At 66.3% G+C, this 22,241-nt stretch overlaps 2 protein-coding genes across 4 annotated transcripts; both read right to left on the reverse strand.

The window, feature by feature from the left end:
- Window positions 1-818: 818 nt before the first annotated feature.
- On the reverse strand, window positions 819-7,084 carry DMAC2 (distal membrane arm assembly component 2). Of its 2 annotated transcripts, XM_074567381.1 has the most exons (6): window positions 7,016-7,084; window positions 6,221-6,384; window positions 5,483-5,563; window positions 4,587-4,720; window positions 4,327-4,489; window positions 819-1,359 (listed from the first exon to the last, which is right to left on the reverse strand). In XM_074567381.1, the coding sequence occupies exons 1-6, from the start codon at window positions 7,070-7,072 to the stop codon at window positions 834-836; spliced, it is 1,125 nt and encodes a 374-aa protein (XP_074423482.1). In that variant the 5' UTR covers window positions 7,073-7,084; the 3' UTR covers window positions 819-833. The 2 variants fall into 2 exon arrangements, with proteins under 2 accessions (XP_074423482.1, XP_074423483.1); XM_074567382.1 differs by lacking the exon at window positions 819-1,359 and having other exon boundaries at window positions 4,323-4,489.
- Window positions 7,085-10,863: 3,779 nt separating this feature from the next.
- Window positions 10,864-20,257, reverse strand: LOC141734956 (homeobox protein otx5-like). 2 transcript variants are annotated; one of them, XM_074567338.1, is made up of 3 exons: window positions 20,161-20,257; window positions 17,176-17,327; window positions 10,864-12,063 (listed from the first exon to the last, which is right to left on the reverse strand). In XM_074567338.1, exons 1-3 carry the CDS (start codon window positions 20,255-20,257, stop codon window positions 11,434-11,436), a joined length of 879 nt encoding a protein of 292 aa, XP_074423439.1. In that variant the 3' UTR covers window positions 10,864-11,433. The 2 variants fall into 2 exon arrangements, with proteins under 2 accessions (XP_074423439.1, XP_074423438.1); XM_074567337.1 differs by having other exon boundaries at window positions 17,176-17,350; window positions 20,160-20,257.
- Between the last annotated feature and the right edge of the window lie 1,984 nt (window positions 20,258-22,241).

A 22,241-nucleotide genomic window follows, 5' to 3' on the forward strand; every position in this document is an offset into this window, starting at 1 on the left:
ATTAACCCGCTTCGTGGGCGATTAAGCCCCTTGGGGGGGGGCACTAACCCCCTTCGGGGGGGATTAACCCCTTTGGGGGGCATTAACTCCCTTGGGGGGGGGCATTAACCCCCTTTTGGGGGGGGGGATAGATTTAGCCCCTTTGGGGGGAATTAACCCCTTTGGGGGCGATTAAACCCCTGGGGGGGGGCAGATTTAGCCCCTTTGGGGGAGCTTTAACGCCCTTGGGGGGGGACTAACCCACTTTGGGGGGGGATTAAGCCCTTTGGGGGGGCACTAAACCCCTGGGGGGGGGATTAAGCCCCTTTTGGGGGAATTAAAACCCTTTGGGGGGGGCATTAACCCCCTTTTGGGGGCGATTAAGCCCCTTGGGGGGGGGATTAACCCCTTTGGGGGTCATTAACCCCCTTGGGGGGGGATTAAGCCCCTTCTGGGGGGGGGCATTAACCCCCTTTGGGGGGATTTAACCCCTGGGGGGGCAGATTTAGCCCCTTTGGGGGGGCATTAACACCCTTTGGGGGGGGAGATTAAGCCCCTGGGGGACATTAACCCCCTTTTGGGGGGCATTAACCCCCTTTTGGGGGGGATTTAGCCCCTTGGGGGGGGGCATTAACCCCTTTGTGGAGGAATTAAACCCCTGGGGGGGGGATTAAAACCCTTTTGGGGGGGGGGGGCATTAACCCCTTTGGGGGGGGCATTAAGCCCTGGGGAGGGGGGTAATTAATCCCTTTTGGGGGCAGGGGGGGCATTAACAGGGTTGGAGCAGGGAATTAAACCGCCCCCCCCTCCCCCCCCACAAAGGGGGGGGGGACTGAACCCCTCGAGGGGGGAATTTACCACCTTGGGGGGGGGGGGGGGAGAAAATAGCTCCTTTGGGGGGTACTAGACCCCCCCCCCGCCCCCCCTGGGGGAGGGGGATGGGGCGGGGGGGGATTAACCGTCGCTTCCCTGCTTCCCACAGGAGCAACTGGTTCCAAACTGGGAATGCTGGGGGGGGGGGGGTGTCCAGCAAATGGGGCGAAAAGCGGCGACCCCCCCCGCCCCCCCCCCCCAAAATTAAGGCCACGGAGACGCCGCCATCGGGCATTTAATGCTCTCGGGGCGGGAAGGAGGGGGGGGGGGGGGCCCTTTTGCCCACCCCCTAAAAAAAAAAAAAAAAAAACCAAACCAAAAACTAACCCCCCCCCCCGCCCCTCACCGGCTTTAGGGGGGGGCGGGGGGTGTCGTCGGCGTGTCGTGCCCCCCCCCGGCGTGGTCCATGCCCCGCAGGCGGCAGCGGGGCAGCGTCTCCTCCAGCAGGATCCGCACCAGCCCCGGGCTGGGCACGCGCAGCCCGAGACGTCCAGGAATCGCAGCTCCCTGCGGGGGGGGGGGACGGGATACGGAATTGCCGGGGGGGGGACGGGACACATGGGAAATCGGGAGTGTTCCCCCCCCCACCCACTGCGGCTCACTGGATTTAGGGGAGGGATCGCCGGGATTTTGGGGGAGGGTTCCCTGGGGTTTTAGGGAAAGATGGCCGGGATTTTTGGGGAGGGTCTCCAGGATTTTTGGGGAGGGATCCCCCGGAATTCGGGGAAGGATCCCTGGGATTTTTGGGGAGCATCCGCAGGATTTTAGGGAGGGATCCCTGCGATTTTGGGAAGGATCCCTGGCATTTTGGGGAGAAATCCCCCGGACCTCAGCGAGGGATCCCCAGGATTTTGGGGAGGGTTCCCTGGGATTTTGGGGAAGGGTCCCTGGGATTTTCGTGAAAGATCCCTGGGATTTTTGGGGAGGATCCCCAGGAATTCAAGGAAGGATCCCAGGGATTTTAGGGAAGGCTCCCTGGCATATTTGGGAGGAATCCCAGGGATCTCAGCGAGGGATCCCCAGCATTTTTGGGGAGCGTTCCCTGGGGTTTTAGGGAAAGATGGCCGGGATTTTTGGGGAGGGTCTCCAGGATTTTGGGGGAGGGATCCCCGGGATTTTGGGGAGGGGATCCCCAGGAATTCAGGGAAGGATCCCAGGGATTTCTGGGGAGCATCCCCAGGATTTTAGGGAGGGATCCCCGTGATTTTGGGAAGGATCCCTGGCATTTTGGGGAGGAATCCCCGGACCTCAGCGAGGGATCCCCAGGATTTTGGGGAAGGGTCCGCGGGATTTTTGGGACGGATCCCTGGCATTTTTGGGAGGAATCCCCGGGATCTCGGCGAGGGATCCCCAGGATTTTGGGGACAGTTCCCTGGGATTTTGGGGAAGGGTCCCCGGGATTTTAGCGAAAGATCCCTGAGATTTTTGGGGAGGATCCCCAGGATTCTGGGGAAGGATCTCTGGGATTTTAGGGAGGGGAGCCCCAGGAATTCAGGGAAGGCTCCCTGGCATTTTTGGGGAGCATCCCCAGGATTTTAGTGAGGGATCCCCAGGATTTTGGGGAAGGATTCCCAGGGGTTTTGGGGAAGGATCCCTGGCATTTTTGGGAGGAATCCCCGGGATCTCGGCGAGGGATCCCCAGGATTTTGGGGAAGGGTCCCTGAGATTTTAGCGAAAGATCACTGGGATTTTTGGGGAGCATCCCCGGGATTTTAGGGAGGGATCCCCGCGATTTTGGGAAGGATCCCTGGCATTTTGGGGAGGAATCCGCAGGATTTTAGGGAAGGATCCCTGGCATTTTGGGGAGGAATCCCCAGGATCTCAGCGAGGGATCCCCAGGATTTTGGGGAAGGGTCCCCGGGATTTTTGGGGAGGATCCCTGGAATTTTAGGGAAAGATCCCCGGGATTTTTAGGGAGGGTCTCCAGGATTCTGGGGAAGGATCCCCGGGATTTTGGGGAGGGACCCCCAGGAATTCGGGGAAGGATCCCAGGGATTTTAGGGAAGGCTCCCTGGCATTTTTGGGGAGCATCCCCAGGATTTTAGGGAGAGATCCCCGCGATTTTGGGAAGGATCCCTGGCATTTTTGGGAAGAATCCCCAGGATCTCGGCGAGGGATCCCCAGGATTTTGGGGAGGGTTCCCTGGGATTTTGGGGAAGGACCCCCAGGGTTTTGGGAAGGATCCCTGGCATTTTTTGGGAGGAATCCCAGGGACCACAGTGAGGGATCCCCAGGATTTTAGGGAAAGATCCCTCGCATTTTTGGGGAGGGTCTCCAGGATTTTGGGGAGGGATCGCCCGGATTTTGGGGAGGATTTCCTGGGATTTTAGGGAAGGGTCCCCGGGATTTTAGGGAAAGATCCCTGGCATTTTTGGGAGGAATCCCAGGATTTTGGTGAGGGATCCCCAGCATTTTGGGGAAGGATCCCTGGCATTTTTGGGGAGCATCCCCAGGGTTTGGGGAGGGGGGGGATTCCTGGGACTTTGGGGAAGGATCCCTGGGATTTTTTGGAGGGATTTGTGGAATTTTAGGGGAGGATGGCAGGGATTTTGGGGAAAGACCCCTGGGATTTTCGGGGAAGATCCCTGGCGTTTTTGGGGAGGATCCCCAGGAATTTGGGGAAGGATCTCTGGGATTTCGGGGAGGGGATCCCCAGGAATTCGGGGAAGGACCCCAGGGATTTTAGGGAAGGATCCCAGGGCTTATTGGGGAGGATTCCAGGGATTTCAGGGAAGGATCTCAGACATTTTGGGGAAGGATCCCAGGGATTATTATGAAGGCTCCCAGGGATTTCGGGGAGGGATCTCAGGGATTTTAGGGAAGGATCCCAGGGATTATTGGGGCAGGATCCCTGGGATTTCAGGGAAGGATCTCAGGCATTTTGGGGAAGGATCCCAGGGATTTTAGGGAAGGATCTCAGGCATTTTGGGGAAGGATCCCTGGGATTTCAGGGAAGGATCTCAGGCATTTTGGGGAAGGATCCCAGGGATTTTAGGGAAGGATCCCAGGGCTTATTAGGGAGGGTCCCAGGGATTTCAGGGAAGGATCTCAGGCATTTTGGGGAAGGATCCCAGGGATTATTAGGAAGGATCCCAGGGATTTCGGGGAGGGATCTCAGGGATTTTAGGGAAGGATCCCAGGGCTTATTAGGGAGGGTCCCAGGGATTTTGGGGAAGGATCCCAGAGATTATTAGGAAGGATCCCAGGGATTTCGGGGAGGGATCCCAGAGATTATTAGGAAGGATCCCAGGGATTTCGGGGAAGGATCTCAGGGATTTTAGGGAAGGATCCCAGGGATTATTGGGGCAGGATCCCTGGGATTTTCAGGGAGCCTGGGGACACGCGCCCCGCTGACGTCCAGGCGCCGCAGCCCCCTTCAGGGGTGGCGGGGGGGGACGGGGGACAGACAGCAAATCGGGGGGGTGTGTGTCGTCCGTCCCCCCCCCACCTCCCGGCCCCCCCGCCCCGGCTCACCGGAGGTGGTGGAGGGTGGCCAAGCCCCTCTCGGTGACGAGGGGACACCGGGCCACCGAGAGTTCCCGCAGGCTGGCCCCGAAGACGTGGAGTCGCCCCAGAGCCCAGTCGTCCAGGTGGGGGCACTCGCTCAGGTCCAGCTGCCGCAAGCGCCTCAGCCCCACTTTTTTTTTTTTTGGGGGGGGGAGAAAAGCAAAAAATAAAAGGTCGGGGGGGTGCCCCATAAGTGGGGGGCAGCTGGGGGCGGGGCGGGAGCTTACCGAGGTTGTCCAAGCCGTGGTAGGTGAGGGGGGAGCCGCTGAGGTCCAGGGCCACCACGGGGACGTGGAGGTGACGCAGGACTTCGGGGCGCCATTGGCCCTCCGGACGCAGCCAGCCGTCCTGCCCCTCAAATCTATGGGGCAGGGAGGGGGGGTATCGGGGGTGGGCTCACCGCTATGGGGCAGGGAGACACCCCCCCCCCCCCCGAAAGTGGGGCAGGGGGACACCTGACCCCCCTCCCCACCCCGCCGCAGGAGAGGGTGAAGATGCCGAGGCAGCCGGCGGTCCTGCCCCCCAAATCTATGGGGCAGGGAGGGGGGGTATCGGGGGCGGGCTCACCGCTATGGGGCAGGGGGACACCCCCCCCCCCCCCCCCGAAAGTGGGGCAGGGGGACACCTGACCCCCCTCCCCACCCCGCCGCAGGAGAGGGTGGAGATGCCGAGGCAGCCAGTGGTCCTGCCCCCCAAATCTATGGGGCAGGGAGGGGGGGTATTGGGGCCGGGCTCACCGCTATGGGGCAGGGGGACACACACCCCCCCCCCAAAAGTGGGGCAGGGGGACACCTGACCCCCCTCCCCACCCCGCCGCAGGAGAGGGTGAAGATGCCAACGCAGCCGGCGGTCCTGCCCCCCAAATCTATGGGGCAGGGAGGGGGGGGTATCGGGGGCAGGCTCACCGCTATGGGGCAGGGGGACACCACCCCCCCGCCAAAAGTGGGGCAGGGGGACACCTGACCCCCCTCCCCACCCCGCCGCAGGAGAGGGTGAAGATGCCGACGCAGCCGGCGGTCCTGCCCCCCAAATCTATGGGGCAAGGAGGGGGTATCGGGGGCGGGCTCACTGCTATGGGGCAGGGGGATACTCCCCCCCCCCGAAGTGGGGCAGGGGGGCTCACCTGACCCCCCCGCCGCAGGAGAGGGTGAAGATGGCGGCGGCCACGTCGTCCCCGTATCTGTCCCGCAGGAAACCGCAGTATCTGGGGGGGGGGGAAACATGGACACGACACAGTGAGGGGGCCCCAATCCAGCCCCTCGGCTCCCGCCCCACACGTGGGGGGCAGGGTGCACCCCACAAGTTGGGGGGAGGGTGGGGGGGGTCCCCCCAATCCAGCCCCTGTTCCTGAGCCCCAAACGTGGGGGGCTGGATGGAGCCCCTCCTCTCACACCCCACATGCTGGGGGGGGGGCCCCAATCCAGCCCCTCAGCTCCCGCCCCACACATGGGGGGCTGGATGCAGCCCACAAATTGGGGGGGGGGGGGGCCCAATCCGGCCCCTCAGCCTGTGCCCCACAAGTCGAGGGGGCCCAATCCCGCCCCTCTGCCTGCACCCCACGTGCAAGGGGGCCCGACCCAGCCCCTCTGCTCCCGCCCCACAAGTTGGGGGGGGGGGGACGGACACCCCACTTGAGCCCCTCAGCCTGTGCCCCACACGTGGGGGGGCCAGATCCCTCCCTTTCTCTTGCACCCCACAAGTAGGGGGCGGGGGGAGGGGGGGGCCAATCCCACCCTTCCGCCTGCGTCCAGCGTGTGGCGAGGCTGGGGAGGGGGGGACCCAACCCAGCCCTTCTGTTCCCACCCCCCAAGCGTGGGGCTGCCCCCCAAGTGTGGGGCAGCCCCCCCCCAGCCCCACGCACGCGTTCCTGCTCCGCAGCCGCCGCCGCCGCAGCCGCTCGGCCCAGGCCTCCGCCGCCTCCGCCTCGTAGAACCAGCGGCCCAGGCGCCGCAGCAGCCCCCCCCCCGCCGCCCCACGCCTCTGCCCCACCTGGGGGGGGCACGGGAGGGGGGGGGCCACCAGGACCTGGGGGGCAGGAAGGGGGGGGGGGGGGGGGGGCCTCAGTTCCCCACCCCCACATCCCCCCCCCCCCGCCCCAAACAGCCTCAGGAGGCGGCAAGTTGCGGGGGGCGGGGGGGTGGTGTGTGTGACTACGGGGGGGGGGCAAAAAGTGGCTCCTCAAGGAGGGGGGGGGAGGGGGGCCAGGAAAATTGGGGGGGGGGGTGAATGGGGGGTCAAATGAGGGGGGGGGCGCGGCCTGGCTTTTCGGGGGTGCCCCCCCCCGCCCCCAAGCCTGGGGGAGAAAAAGCGCTGGGGGGGGCTGGGGGGGCGAAGAGGTGACAAAGTGGGGGGGGAACACGGCGTGGGGGGGGACACGGGGGGGGGGACACGGGGCCGGGGGGGGGGGTGGGGGGTGCGCAATGGGGACACAGGGGGGACACCGGGTGACAGGGAGGGGCCCAGGCCTACCCCCCCCCCTAGGCCTCGGGGGCGCAGCGGAAGGGACCCAGCGCCCCCCAAACCGCCCCCCCCCGACCCCTTCGCCCCCCCAAGACCCCTGGGGTCCCCCCTGTCACTGGGGGAGGGGGGGGGCTGTCCCCGTGTGTCCCCCCCGCCCCGAGGGTGTCTCCGAGGGGACGGCGGGGGCAGCACCTACCGCCCTCAGCGCCGCCATCTTGGATTCATCACGTGACCGGGGGGGGGGGAAGCGCATGCGCGCGGGAGAGCGACGCCGCGACGCCCCGCCCCGCCGCCCGTGGCCCCGCCCACCGTCGACCCGGCCACGCCCCCCCTCGGGGGGATTGGTCACGCCCCCGTGAGGGTTGGCCACGCCCCCTGAGCCCGGGGCGGGGTCATGGGGGTCATTGGGGGGGGGGGGGGGCACTAACTGGGGTCCCAGCGCCCTCCTGGGGGTCCTGGGGCACCAACTGGGGTCCCTCTGGTGCTAATTGGGGTCCTGGGGTGTTAATTGGGGTCCCCGTGGCGCTAATTGGGGTCCTGGGGGGCTAATTGGGGTCCTGGGGTGTTAATTGGGGTCCCCGGGGCGCTAATTGGGGTCCCCGTCACCCTAATTGGGGTCCTGGGGTGACTAATTGGGGTCCCCCAGGTCCCAGCCGTGTTCCCCCCCCCCCCCCAGGGGCATCCCCCCCCCAGGAACAACCCCCCCCCCCAGGGACCCCCAGGGACAGGGACCCCCCCCCCCAGACACCCCCATGGCCCCGGGGATCCCCCCCCGGGGACCCCCAGGGACAGGGAAACATCCCCCCCCCCAGGGACACCCCCCCCCCCCCCAGGGCACCAACAGGGACCCCCAGGTGCAGGGACCCCCCCCCCTCCCCCAGGGACCCCCCTGTGATGGGACCCCCCCCCAGGACCTTCCCCCCCCCCCCCCAGGGACCAACGGGGACAGGGACATACCCCCCCCCCAGGGACCCCCCCCCCCCCCCCCCAGGGACCCCCATGTGATGGGACCCCCCCCAGGGACCACCTCCCCCCCGGGGACACCCCACCCCCAGCACGGACAGGGGCTGGGTAGGGGTCTATGGGGCTGCAAGGGGGGTACGGGGGGGGGTCTATGGGGCTGGATGGGGGTCTCTGGGGCTGTAGGGGGGATCTATGGGGCTGCATGGGGGTCTATGGGGCTGCAGGGGGGTCTCTGGGGCTGCAGGGGGGGTACACGGGGGTCTGTGGGGCTGGATGGGGGTCTATGGGGCTGTAGGGGGGATCTATGGGGCTGCATGGGGGTCTATGGGGCTGCAGGGGGGTCTATGGGGCTGTAGGGGGGGGTCTATGGGGCTGCAGGGGGGGGTACACGGGGGTCTGTGGGGCTGGATGGGGATTTATGGGGCTGGATGGGGGTCTATGGGGCTGCAGGGGGGTACACGGGGGGGTCTATGGGGCTGGGGGGAGGTACATGGGGGTCTGTAGGGCTGGATGGGGATCTATGGGGCTGCATGGAGGTCTATGGGGCTGCAAGGGGGGATACACAGGGGTCTATGGGGCTGGATGGGGGTCTCTGGGGCTGCAGGGGGGGGTACAAGGGGGTCTGTGGGGCTGGATGGGGATCTATGGGGCTGCAGGGGGGTCTATGGGGCTGCAGGGGGGGGTACAAGGGGGTCTGTGGGGCTGGATGGGGATCTATGGGGCTGCAGGGGGGTACATGGGGATTTCTATGGGGCTGTAGGGGGGGGTACATGGGGGTCTATGGGGCTGCAGGGGGTCTGTGGGGCTGGATGGGGGTCTATGGGGCTGCAGGGGGGTCTCTGGGGCTGCAGGGGGGGTACAAGGGGGTCTGTGGGGCTGGATGGGGGTCTATGGGGCTGCAGGGGGGTACATGGGGATTTCTATGGGGCTGTGGGGGGGGTACATGGGGGTCTATGGGGCTGCAGGGGGTCTGTGGGGCTGGATGGGGGTCTCTGGGGCTGCGGGGGAGGTACACGGGGATCTATGGGGCTGTAGGGGGTGTCTATGGGGCTGTGTGGGGCCGGCCCCCCCCCCCCCCCCTTCCCTCCTCCTTCTCCTTTTCCTCTTTCTCCACTTTTTTTTATTGTTATTTCCATTTTTAAGCTTTTTCCCTTCCCCCCCCGCTCGCCGGGGGGAGGACGCAGCTATGGGGCGGAGATGGGGGGCAGCCGGGGGAGGAGGTCGGGGTGCAGGGGGGGTCCCGTCCCGCTGCACAGCCCCCAGTGGGGCAGGGATGATCCGTGGGGCAGGGATGCGCCGTGCCATGGAAATAGTCCGTGGGGGCCGGGACGATCCGTGGGGCTGGGAAGATCTGTGGGGCTGGGATGATCTGTGGGGCCGGGATGATCCGTGCCACGGGAATAGTCCGTGGGGCAGGAATGATCCGTGGGGCCGGGATGATCTGTGGGGCTGGGATGCTCCATGTCATGGAGATGATCCGTGCCATGGGAATAGTCCGTGGGGCCGGGATGATCCGTGGGGCCGGGATGATCCGTGGGGCTGGGATGCTCCATGTCATGGAGATGATCCGTGCCATGGGAATAGTCCGTGGGGCCGGGATGATCCGTGGGGCTGGGATGATCCGTGCCATGGGAATAGTCCGTGGGGCCGGGATGATCTGTGGGGCCGGGATGATCCGTGGGGCAGGGGTGATCCGTCCCACTGGGATGTCCCGTGCCGTGGGGATGCTCCGTGCTGGAATGTCCCATGCCGTGGAGACGCTCCAAACTGGGATGCTCCAAACTGGGACGCTCCAAACTGGGACGCTCCAAACTGGGATGCTCCGTGCCATGGAGACAGTCCAAACTGGGACACTCCAAACTGGGATGCTCCCAACTGGGATGCTCCCAACTGGGATGCTCCGTGCCATGGAGACGCTCCGTGATGGGATGCTCCATGCTGGGATGCTCAGTGCCACGGAGACGCTCCAAACTGGGACGCTCCAAACTGGGATGCTCCATGCTGGGATACTCCGTGCTGGAATGTCCCATACCATGGAGACGCTCCGTGCCGGAATGCTTTGTGCCATGGAGATGCTCCAAACTGGGACGCTCCAAACTGGGACGCTCCATACTGGGATGCTCCGTGCCATGGAGACAGTCCAAACTGGGATGCTCCAAACTGGGATGCTCCAAACTGGGATGCTCTGTGCTGGGATGTCCCATACCATGGAGACGCTCCGTGCTGGGATGCTCCATGCCATGGAGACGCTCCAAACTGGGATGCTCCGTGCTGGAATGTCCCATGCCATGGAGACGCTCCAAACTGGGATGCTCCGTGCTGGGATGTCCCATGCCATGGAGACGCTCCAAACTGGGATGCTCCGTGCTGGGATGGTCCGTGCCGGGATGGTCCGTGCCATGGAGACGCTCCAAACTGGGATGCTCCGAACTGGGATGCTCCATGCCATGGAGACAGTCCAAACTGGGATGCTCCGTGCCGGGATGCTCCGTGCCATGGAAACGCTCCAAACTGGGCTGCTCCAAACTGGGCTGCTCCATGCCGGGATGCTCCATGCCATGGAGACGCTCCAAACTGGGATGCTCTGAACTGGGATGCTCTGAACTGGGATGCTCCGAACTGGGATGCTCCATGCTGGGATGGTCCATGCCATGGAGACGCTCCAAACTGGGATGCTCCAAACTGGGATGCTCCAAACTGGGATGCTCTGAACTGGGATGCTCCATGCTGGGATGGTCCGTGCCATGGAGACGCTCCAAACTGGGATGCTCCAAACTGGGATGCTCCGAACTGGGATGCTCCGAACTGGGATGCTCCATGCCGGGATGGTCCATGCCATGGAGACGCTCCAAACTGGGATGCTCCAAACTGGGATGCTCTGAACTGGGATGCTCCGAACTGGGATGCTCCATGCTGGGATGGTCCGTGCCATGGAGACGCTCCAAACTGGGATGCTCCATGCCGGGATGGTCCGTGCCGGGATGGTCCGTGCCATGGAGACGCTCCAAACTGGGATGCTCCGAACTGGGATGCTCCAAACTGGGATGCTCTGAACTGGGATGCTCCGAACTGGGATGCTCCATGCCGGGATGGTCCATGCCATGGAGACGCTCCAAACTGGGATGCTCCAAACTGGGATGCTCTGAACTGGGATGCTCCGAACTGGGATGCTCCATGCTGGGATGGTCCATGCCATGGAGACACTCCAAACTGGGATGCTCCATGCCGGGATGGTCCGTGCCGGGATGGTCCATGCCATGGAGACACTCCAAACTGGGATCCTCCATGCCGGGATGCTCCATGCCGGGATGGTCCGTGCCATGGAGACGCTCCAAACTGGGATGCTCCATGCCGGGATGGTCCGTGCCGGGATGGTCCGTGCCATGGAGACACTCCAAACTGGGATCCTCCATGCCGGGATGCTCCGTGCCATGGAAACGCTCCAAACTGGGCTGCTCCCAACTGGGCCGCTCCGTGCCGGGATACCCGCTACCACGGAGATGCTCGGTGCCGGAACGCCGGGAGGACGTCCCGCGCCATCCGTCTGCCCCCCTGACTCCCCGAAGCCGGCGATGGGGTCGGGGGGGGGGGGTGTGTGTGTGTGTCCCGCTGCCGTCACCCCCCATCCCCCCCCCCATTCCCCGTCTCCTCTCACAACACCTGGAATTTCCAGGAGCTCTGCTCCTTGTATTCCAGGCAGTCGGCGGGATTGAAGCCCAGCTTCCAGGCGCCGCCATCCTTGTACTCCAGGCAGTCGGGAGGCCCGAAGCCCAAGGCGGTGGCCGCCGCCGTCGCTCCGCCGTAGCCCTGCCCGTTGGAGGGGGTCAAGTGGGCACCCCCGGTGCCGGGAGGGGCGGCCAAAGGGCTTAGAGCCCCCCCGGGGGTAGCCAGAGGGGGCGGAGGGGGGGCGAGGGGGGAGAGGTAGGAAGCGCAATCCAGCCCCCCGAAATACGGAGGGGCGGAAGCGTAGGCTTGAGCGTAGGCCGGGCCGGGACCCCCGTAAGGAGCCGGGAAAGGGGCCGAACGCGGCAAGAGGGGAGCGGAGGAAGAAGCCAAAGGATCGGGGATGGGGGAGATGGAAGCCGGGCTCCAGATGGAAACGGTGGCGGGGGTGCCGGGGGGAGCGGGTTGAGGGGGGGTGTAAGGGGCTGCCCCCCCCGGTTCGGGGTCGCGGGGGGGGGAGTTCTTCTTTTTGGCGGGGCGAGGTTTGGGCTGGGCCCCCCCGTTCTGCTGCTGCTGCTGCTGCTGGCGGCACTTGGCCCGGCGGTTCTTGAACCACACCTGGGGGGGGGAGAGAGAGAGAGAGGGGGGGGGAAACTGAGGCACGGAACAGTGCCCGGCGCGGGGCGGGGGGGGGGCGGGAAGGGAGCCGCTTCCCTGCCCCGGGCGGGGGGGGGGGGGGGGGAAACGGGGGGGACACACGCGTGTGTGCGAGGGATGGACCCCCCCCGGGGGTGTCTGTGCAGGTGTGTGTGCTCACGGACACGCGTGTGGTCATGGACAGGCGTGTGCGGGGAGATGGATCCCCTGGGGGGGGAATGGGGGTGTCACGGCCACGCGTGTGTGCGAGGGACGGCCTTCCCGGGGGGGGAACGGGGGTGTCTGTGCACATGTGTGTGCTCACGGACACACGTGTGCTCATGGACATGCGTGTGCGAGGAGATGGATCCCCTGGGGGGGCACAGGGGGGTGTCACGGACACGCGTGTGCGGGGAGATGGATCCCCTGGGGGGGGAATGGGGGTGTCATGGACACACATGTGGTCATGGACACACGTGTGCAAGGCGATGGGTCCCCTGGGGGGGGAATGGGGGTGTCACGGACACACGTGTGGTCACGGACACGCGTGTGCGGGGAGATGGATCCCCTGGGGGGGGGAATGAGGGTGTCATGGCCACGCGTGTGTGCGAGGAACGGCCTTCCCGGGGGGGGAACGGGGGTGTCTGTGCATATGCGTGTGCTCATGGACACACATGTGGTCACGGACACGCATGTGCGAGGAGATGGATCCCCTGGGGGGGCACAGGGGGGTGTCACGGACACACGTGTGGTCATGGACACGCGTGTGCGAGGAGATGGATCCCCTGGGGGGGCACAGGGGGGTGTCATGGACACACATGTGGTCACGGACACGCGTGTGCGAGGAGATGGATCCCCTGGGGGGGCACAGGGGGGTGTCATGGACACACATGTGGTCACGGACACGCGTGTGCGAGGAGATGGATCCCCTGGGGGGGCACAGGGGGGTGTCACGGACACACGTGTGGTCACGGACACGCGTGTGCAAGGAGATGGGTCCCCTGGGGGGGCACACGGGGGTGTCACGGACACGCGTGTTGTCATGGACACGCGTGTGTGAGGAGATGGATCCCCTGGGGGGGCACAGGGGGGTGTCACGGACACACATGTGGTCATGGACACGCGTGTGCGAGGAGATGGATCCCCTGGGGGGGCACAGGGGGGTGTCACGGACACGCGTGTGGTCATGGACACGCGTGTGCAAGGAGATGGATCCCCTGGGGGGGCACAGGGGGGTGTCACGGACACGTGTGTGGTCACGGACACGCGTGTGCGAGGAGATGGATCCCCTGGGGGGGCACAGGAGGGTGTCATGGACACACGTGTGGTCATGGACACGCGTGTGCGAGGAGATGGATCCCCTGGGGGGGGAATAGGGGGGTGTCACTGACACACATGTGGTCACGGACACGCGTGTGCGAGGAGATGGATCCCCTGGGGGGGCACAGGGGGGTGTCACGGACACACATGTGGTCATGGACACGCGTGTGCGAGGAGATGGATCCCCTGGGGGGGCACAGGGGGGTGTCACGGACACGCGTGTGGTCATGGACACGCGTGTGCGAGGAGATGGATCCCCTGGGGGGGCACAGGGGGGTGTCACGGACACGTGTGTGGTCACGGACACGCGTGTGCGAGGAGATGGATCCCCTGGGGGGGCACAGGAGGGTGTCATGGACACGCGTGTGGTCATGGACACGCGTGTGCGAGGAGATGGATCCCCTGGGGGGGGAATAGGGGGGTGTCACTGACACACGTGTGGTCACGGACACGCGTGTGCGAGGAGATGGATCCCCTGGGGGGGCACAGGGGGGTGTCACGGACACGCGTGTGGTCATGGACACGCGTGTGCGAGGAGATGGATCCCCTGGGGGGGCACAGGGGGGTGTCACGGACACACGTGTGGTCATGGACACGCGTGTGCGAGGAGATGGATCCCCTGGGGGGGCACAGGGGGGTGTCACGGACACGCGTGTGGTCACGGACACGCGTGTGCGAGGAGATGGATCCCCTGGGGGGGCACAGGGGGGTGTCACGGACACGCGTGTGGTCATGGACACGCGTGTGCAAGGAGATGGATCCCCTGGGGGGGCACAGGGGGGTGTCACGGACACGTGTGTGGTCACGGACACGCGTGTGCGAGGAGATGGATCCCCTGGGGGGGCACAGGAGGGTGTCATGGACACACGTGTGGTCACGGACACGCGTGTGCGAGGAGATGGATCCCCTGGGGGGGGAATAGGGGGGTGTCACTGACACACGTGTGGTCACGGACACGCGTGTGCAAGGAGATGGGTCCCCTGGGGGGGCACACGGGGGTGTCACGGACACGCGTGTTGTCATGGACACGCGTGTGCGAGGAGATGGATCCCCTGGGGGGGAATGAGGGTGTCATGGACACACGTGTGTGCGAGGGACGGCCTTCCCGGGGGGGGAACGGGGGTGTCTGTGCACATGCGTGTGCTCATGGACACGCGTGTGCTCATGGACACGCGTGTGCAAGGAAATGGATCCCCTCGGGTGGCACAGGGGGGTGTCACGGACAGGCATGTGGTCATGGACACGCGTGTGTGAGGAGATGGATCCCCTGGGGGGGCACAGGGGGGTGTCATGGACACGCGTGTGCGCGAGGAATGGCCTCCGCCGGCCATGCCCATGTGTGTGCACACGCGTGTGTGTGCTCCCGCACATACATGTATTCCCACCCCGTGTGTGTTTCTGCACGTGTATGTGCTCTTACGCGTGTGCGTGCTCCTGCACACGTGTGTTCCTACACATGTGTGTCCCTGCACACACGCGTGTGCGTGCCACTGGATCCCTCCCCCAGCCACGCGCGCGACGCCCGACCCACGCGTGTGCAACGAGCCGCCTCCCCCGGCCCCGCAGGTGCCTTCACACACGTGTGTGTGCGCTCCTACACGCGTGTTCATACACACATATGTGCTCCCGCACACGCATGTGCGTGCCACCAGCTCCTTCCCCCGGCCGCGCGCGCGACGCCCAACCCACGCGTGCGCAACGAGCCGCCTCCCCCGGCCCCGCAGGTGCCTTCACACATGTGTGTGTGCTCCTACACGCGTGTTCATACACACACACGTGCTCCTGCACACGCGTGTGCGTGCCACCGGCTCCTTCCCCCGGCCGCGCGTGTGACCCCCAACCCACGTGTGTGCAACGAGCCGCCTCCCTCGGCCCCGCAGGTGCTTTCACACGCGTGTGTGTGCGCTCCTACACATGTGTGTGCTTCTACACGCGTGTTCATACACACATACGTGCTCCTGCACACGCGTGTGTGTGCCACCAGCTCCTTCCCCCGGCCGTGCGCACGACCCCCAACCCACGCGTGCGCAACGAGCCGCCTCCCCCGGCCCCGCAGGTGCCTTCACACACGTGAGTGTGCGCTCCTACACGCGTGTTCCTGCACACGCGTGCCCATGCAACAACCTCCCTCCCCTGGATACACGTGTGTACTCCTGTCCAGGCGTGTTCCTGCACACGTGTGTCCCTGCACACGTGTGTACATGCATCGGGCTCCTCCCCCTGGCCGTGCATGTGAGTTCCTATGCACATGTATGCTCCTACACACGCGTGTTCCTGCACACACGCGTGTGCGTGCCACCGGCTCCTTCCCCCGGCCGTGCGCATGACCCCCAACCCACGTGTGTGCAACGAGCCGCCTCCCCCGGCCCCGCAGGTGCCTTCACACACGTGTGTGTGCGCTCCTACACGCGTGTTCATACACACATATGTGATCCCGCACACGCATGTGCGTGCCACCAGCTCCTTCCCCCGGCCGTGCGCGCGACGCCTGACCCACGTGTGTGCAACGAGGCACCTCCCCCGGCCCCGCAGGTGCCTTCACACACGTGTGTGTGCGCTCCTACACACGTGTTCATACACACATACGTGCTCCCGCACACGCGTGTGCGTGCCACCAGCTCCTTCCCCCAGCCACGCGCGTGACCCCCAACCCACGTGTGTGCAACGAGCCGCCTCCCCCGGCCCCGCAGGTGCCTTCACACATGTGTGTGTGCTCCTACACGCGTGTTCATACACACATACGTGCTCCTGCATACACGTGTGCGTGCCACCAGCTCCTTCCCCCGGCCGCGCGCGCGACGCCCGAAACACGTGTGTGCAACGAGCCGCCTTCCCCAGCCCCGCAGGTGCGTTCACACACGTGTGTGCGCTCTTACACGTGTGTTCCTCCACACGTGTGTGCCCCTGCACACGCGTGTGCATGCCACCAGCTCCTTCCCCCAGCCGCACGCATGACGCCCGACCCACACGTGTGCAACGAGCCGCCTCCCCCGGCCCCGCAGGTGCTTTCACACGCGTGTGTGTGCGCTCCTACACATGTGTGTGCACTTCTACATGCGTGTTCATACACACATACGTGCTCCTGCACACGCGTGTGTGTGCCACCAGCTCCTTCCCCCGGCCGCGCACGCGACGCCCGACCCACGTGTGTGCAACGAGCCGCCTCCCCCGGCCCCGCAGGTGCGTTCACACACGTGTGTGTGCGCTCCTACACGTGTGTGTGCACTTCTACACGCGTGTTCATACACACATACGTGCTCCCGCACACGCGTGTGTGTGCCACCAGCTCCTTCCCCCGGCCGCGCACGCGACGCCCGACCCACGCGTGTGCAACGAGCCGCCTCCCCCGGCCCCGCAGGTGCCTTCACACACGTGAGTGTGCGCTCCTACACGCGTGTTCCTGCACACGCGTGCCCATGCAACAACCTCCCTCCCCTGGATACACGTGTGTGCTCCTGCCCAGGCGTGTTCCTGCACACGTGTGTCCCTGCACACGTGTGTACATGCATCGGGCTCCTCCCCCTGGCTGTGCATGTGAGTTCCTATGCACATGTATGCTCCTACACACACGTGTTCCTGCACACACGCGTGTGCGTGCCACCAGCTCCTTCCCCCGGCCGCGCGCGCGACGCCCGACCCACGGGTGCGCAACGAGCCGCCTCCCCCGGCCCCGCAGGCCCGTGTCCCCCACATGCACGCACGTGTGTGTGTGTCCCCCCGCCCCGGCGTGTGTGTGTGTGTGTGTGTCCCCCCCCCGGCACACGCGTGTCGCACCTGGACGCGGGACTCGGGCAGGTTGATCTTGAGGGCCACCTCCTCGCGCATGAAGATGTCGGGGTAGCGGGTCTTGGCGAAAAGGGCCTCCAGGATGTCCAGCTGCGCCCGCGTGAAGGTGGTGCGCTCCCGTCGCTGCTTCCGCGGCGTGGCTGCGGCACACGGCAACGGGGGGGGGGGGGGGGATGGGGGGGTCAGGGGCAGGACCCCTCCCCCCCTCCTCCATGGGACACCCCCCACCCCCACGGGACACTCCTCCCGCCCCCCACTTTGGGGGAGATCCCTCCGTATGGGGGGGACCCACAGGGAAGGCTGGGGATTTTTGGGGGGGGGGGACGGACACAGGGGGGCGGGGGGGTGGACACAGGGGGGTCAGGGGCAGGACCCCCCCCCCCCCCCCCCCATGGGACACCCCCCACCCCCACGGGACACTCCTCCCGCCCCCCACTTTGGGGGAGATCCATCCATATGGGGGGGACCCACAGGGAAGGCTGGGGATTTTTGGGGGGGGGGGGACGGACACAGGGGGGTGGAGGGGTGGACACAGGGGGGTCAGGGGCAGGACCCCCCCCCCCCCCCCCCCCATGGGACACCCCCCACCCCCACGGGACACTCCTCCCGCCCCCCACTTTGGGGGAGATCCCTCCGTATGGGGGGGACCCACAGGGAAGGCCGGGGTTTTTTGGGGGGGGGGGGAGGATGGGGGGGGGATGGGGGGGGGATGGGGGGGGTCAGGGGCAGGACCCCCCCCCCATGGGGCACCCCCCACCCCACCTCCATGGGACCCCCCCCCCACCTTGGGGGAGATCCCTCTGTATGGGGGGGAACCCACGGGAAAGGCTGGGGATTTTTGGGGGGGGGACACAGGGGGGTCAGGGGCAGGACCCCCCCCCTCCATGGGACACCCCCCACCCCCATGGGTCACCCCTCCCGCCCTCCACTTTGGGGGAGATCCCTCCATATGGGGGGGAACCCACGGGGAAGGCCAGGGTTTTTTGGGGGGGGGGGGAGGATGGGGGGGGGATGGGGGGGTCAGGGGCAGGACCCCCCCCCCTCAACCACCTCCATGGGACACCCCCCCCCCCACTTTGGGGGAGATCCCTCTGTATGGGGGGGGGAAACCACAGGGAAGGCTGGGGATTTTTGGGGGGACGACGGGGGGGGGGGACACGGGGGGGTCAGGGGCAAGCCCCCCCCCCCCCCCCAGCTCCATGGGACACCCCCCCCCCCACACTTTGGGGGAGATGCCTCCATATGGGGGGGAAACGACAGGGAAGGCCGGGGCTTTTGGGGGGGGGGGGGAGGGGGGGGCAGGGGCGGGCATCCTGCCCCCGTGCAAGCCCCTCGTGCAAACCCCTCGTGCAAACCCCCCCATATGAGCCCCTTGTGCAAACCCCCCAGTGCAAGCTCCCTGTGCGAGCCCCTCGTGCAAACCCCCCCATATGAGCCCCCTGTGCAAACCCCCCTGTGCGAGCCCCCCGTGTGAGCCCCTCGTGCAACCCTCCCCGTGTGAGTCCCCTGTGCAAACCCCCCCGTGAGAGCCCCCCTAGTGCGAGCCCCTCATGCAAACCCCCCCCTGCGAGCCCCTCATGTGAGCCCCCCGTGCGAGCCCCTTGTGCAAACCCCCCCGTGCGAGTCCCCCTAGTGTGAACCCCCCGTGCAAGCCCCCCGGTGTGAGCCCCTCGTGCGAGCCCCCCTGTGCGAGCCCCTCGTGCGAGCCCCCTGCGTGAGCCCCTTGTGCAACCCTCCCTGTGCGAGCCCCTCGTGCAACCCTCCCCCTGAGTCCCCTGTGCGAGCCCCTCGTGCAAACCCCCCTGTGAGCCCCTCGTGCAACCCACCCCATGCGAGCCCCCCCATGCGAGCCCCCTGTGCAAACCCCCCCCAGTGTGAGCCCCTCGTGCAAACCCCCCCGTGCGAGTTCCCCCCATGCGAGCCCCTCGTGCAAACCCCCCCATGCGAGCCCCTTGTGCAAACCCCCCAGTGCAAGCTCCCCGTGCGAGCCCCTTGTGCAAACCCCCCTGGTGTGAGTCCCCTGTGCAAACCCCCCCGTGCGAGCCCCCCTAGTGCGAGCCCCTCATGTGAGCCCCCCGTGTGAGCCCCTCGTGCAACCCTCCCCGTGTGAGTCCCCTGTGCAAACCCCCCCGTGCGAGCCCCCCTAGTGCGAGCCCCTCATGCAAACCCCCCCCTGCGAGCCCCTCATGTGAGCCCCCCGTGCGAGCCCCTTGTGCAAACCCCCCCGTGCGAGCCCCTTGTGCAAGCCCCCCCGGTGTGAGCCCCTCATGCAAACCCCCCCGTGCGAGCCCCTCGTGCAAGCCCCCCCGGTGTGAGCCCCTCATGCAAAACCCCCCGGTGTGAGCCCCTCGTGCAAACCCCCCCGTGTGAGCTCCCCCCATGCGAGCCCCTCGTGCAAACCCCCCTGTGCGAGCCCCCTGTGCGAGCTCCCCCCACGCGAGCCCCTCGTGCAACCCCCGCCGTGTGAGCCCCTTGTGCAAACCCCCTTGTGTAGAGGTCCTCGTGCGAGCCCCTCGTGCAACCCCCCCGTGCGAGCCCCTCGTGCAAACCCCCCTGTGTGAGCTCCCCCCATGTGAGCCCCTCGTGCAAACCCCCTCGTGCGAGTTCCCCCCATGCGAGTTCCCCCCATGCGAGCCCCTCGTGCAAACCCCCCCGTGTGAGCCCCTCGTGCAAACCCCCTCGTGCGAGTTCCCCCCATGCGAGCCCCTCGTGCAACCCCCCCATGTGAGCCCCTCGTGCAAACCCCCCCGTGCGAGCCCCTCGTGCAAACCCCCTCGTGCGAGTTCCCCCCATGTGAGCCCCTCGTGCAAAGCCCCTCGTGCGAGTTCCCCCCATGCGAGTTCCCCCCATGCGAGCCCCTCGTGCAAACCCCCCCGTGCGAGCCCCTCGTGCAAACCCCCTCGTGTAGAGGCCCTCGTGCGAGCCCCTCGTGCAAGCCCCCCGTGCGAGCCCCTCGTGCGCGGCGGTGCTCACCGGGGTAGCCGACGGCGGAGTGCAGCAGGTCCATGGCGGGCCCGGCCAGGCTCAGCCCGTTGACGGCGTAGTGGGGCTGCTTCAGGTAGGACATCATGCTCCGGGCGGGGGGCGCCGGGCACCGCCTGGGGGGCACGCGGGGCGTCAGGCACCCGTCGGCAGCGCGGGGCAGCCTGCGGCGCGGCACGGCACCGTACAACATGGCACCGTACAACACAGCACGGCACCGTACAACATGGCATGGCACCGTACAACACTGCACGGCACCGTACAACATGGCACCGTACAACATGGCACCGTACAACACGGCACGGCACCGTACAACACCGCACGGCACCGTACAACATGGCACCGTACAACATGGCACGGCACCGTACAACACGGCACCGTACAACACGGCACGGCACCGTACAACACCGCACGGCACCGTACAACATGGCACCGTACAACACGGCACGGCACCGTACAACACCGCACGGCACCATACAACATGGCACCGTACAACACGGCACGGCACCATACAACACCACACGGCACCGTACAACATGGCACCATACAACACGGCACCGTACAACACAGCACGGCACCATGCGGCACGGCACGGCACCATGTGGCACGGCACGGCACCGTACAACACCGCACGGCACCGTACAACACCGCATGGCACCGCACAACACCGCACGGCACCGCACAACATGGCACCGTACAACACCGCACGGCACCATGCGGCACGGCACAGCACCATACAACACCACATGGCACCATACAACACGGCACGGCATGGCACCGTACAGCACGGCACGGCATGGCACCGTACAGCACGGCACCGTACAACATGGCACCATGCGGCACGGCATGGCACCATACAACACCGCATGGCACCATACAACACGGCACGGCACCGTACAACACCGCATGGCACCGTACAGCACGGCACAGCACCGTACAACACGGCACGGCACCATGCGGCACGGCACGGCACCATACAACACCGCATGGCACCATACAACACGGCATGGCATGGCACCGTACAACACGGCACGGCACCGTACGGCACAGCACAGCATGGCACCGTACAACATGGCATGGCACAGCACCATACGGCACGGCACGGCACCATACGACACAGCACAGCATGGCACCATAAGGTACGGCACGGCACCATACAACATGGCATGGCACTGTGTGGCACCATACGGCACGGCACCACAGGGCACAGCACGGCACCATACGGCACAGCATGGCACTGTGTGGCACCATACGGCACGGCACGGCACCGTGGGGCACGGCACGGCACCATACGGCACAGCATGGCACTGTGTGGCACCATATGGCACGGCATGGCACCACGGGGCACGGCACGGCACCATACGGCACAGCATGGCACTGTGTGGCACCATACAGCACAGCATGGCACCACAGGGCACGGCACGGCACCATACGGCACAGCATGGCACTGTGTGGCACCATACGGCACGGCACGGCACCGTGGGGCACGGCACGGCACCATACGGCACGGCATGGCACTGTGTGGCACCATATGGCACGGCATGGCACCACGGGGCACGGCACGGCACCATACGGCACGGCACGGCACCACGGGGCACGGCACGGCACCATACAACACGGTATGGCAACAGACAACGCGCCATGGCACCATACGGCACAGCACGGCACCGTGTGGGATGGCACCACACAACACGGCATGGCACGGTGTGGGATGGCATGGCACTGTGTGACATATGGCACCATATGGCACGACACGGCACCGCACGACACGGCATGGCACCACGTGGCACAGCATGGCACCCTGCAGGATGGCGTGGCACCACGTGGCATGGCCCAGCCTGGCGCGGTACGGCACAGCATGGCTCAGCGCAGCCCGGCACAGCGTGACACGGCGCAGCATGGCATAGAGCCGCCACGGCGCAGCGCGGCACACCACGGCATGGCACAGCGCGGTGGGGCACAGCACGGCACGGCAAAGCACCACATGGTGCAGCCTGGCACGGCACAGCCCAGGACACCGTGGCACAACCCGGCACAGCATGGCACGGCACGGCACAGCCCAGGACACCACG

Source organism: Larus michahellis, chromosome 26 (assembly GCF_964199755.1).
Source record: "Larus michahellis chromosome 26, bLarMic1.1, whole genome shotgun sequence".
NCBI lineage: Eukaryota > Metazoa > Chordata > Aves > Charadriiformes > Laridae > Larus > Larus michahellis.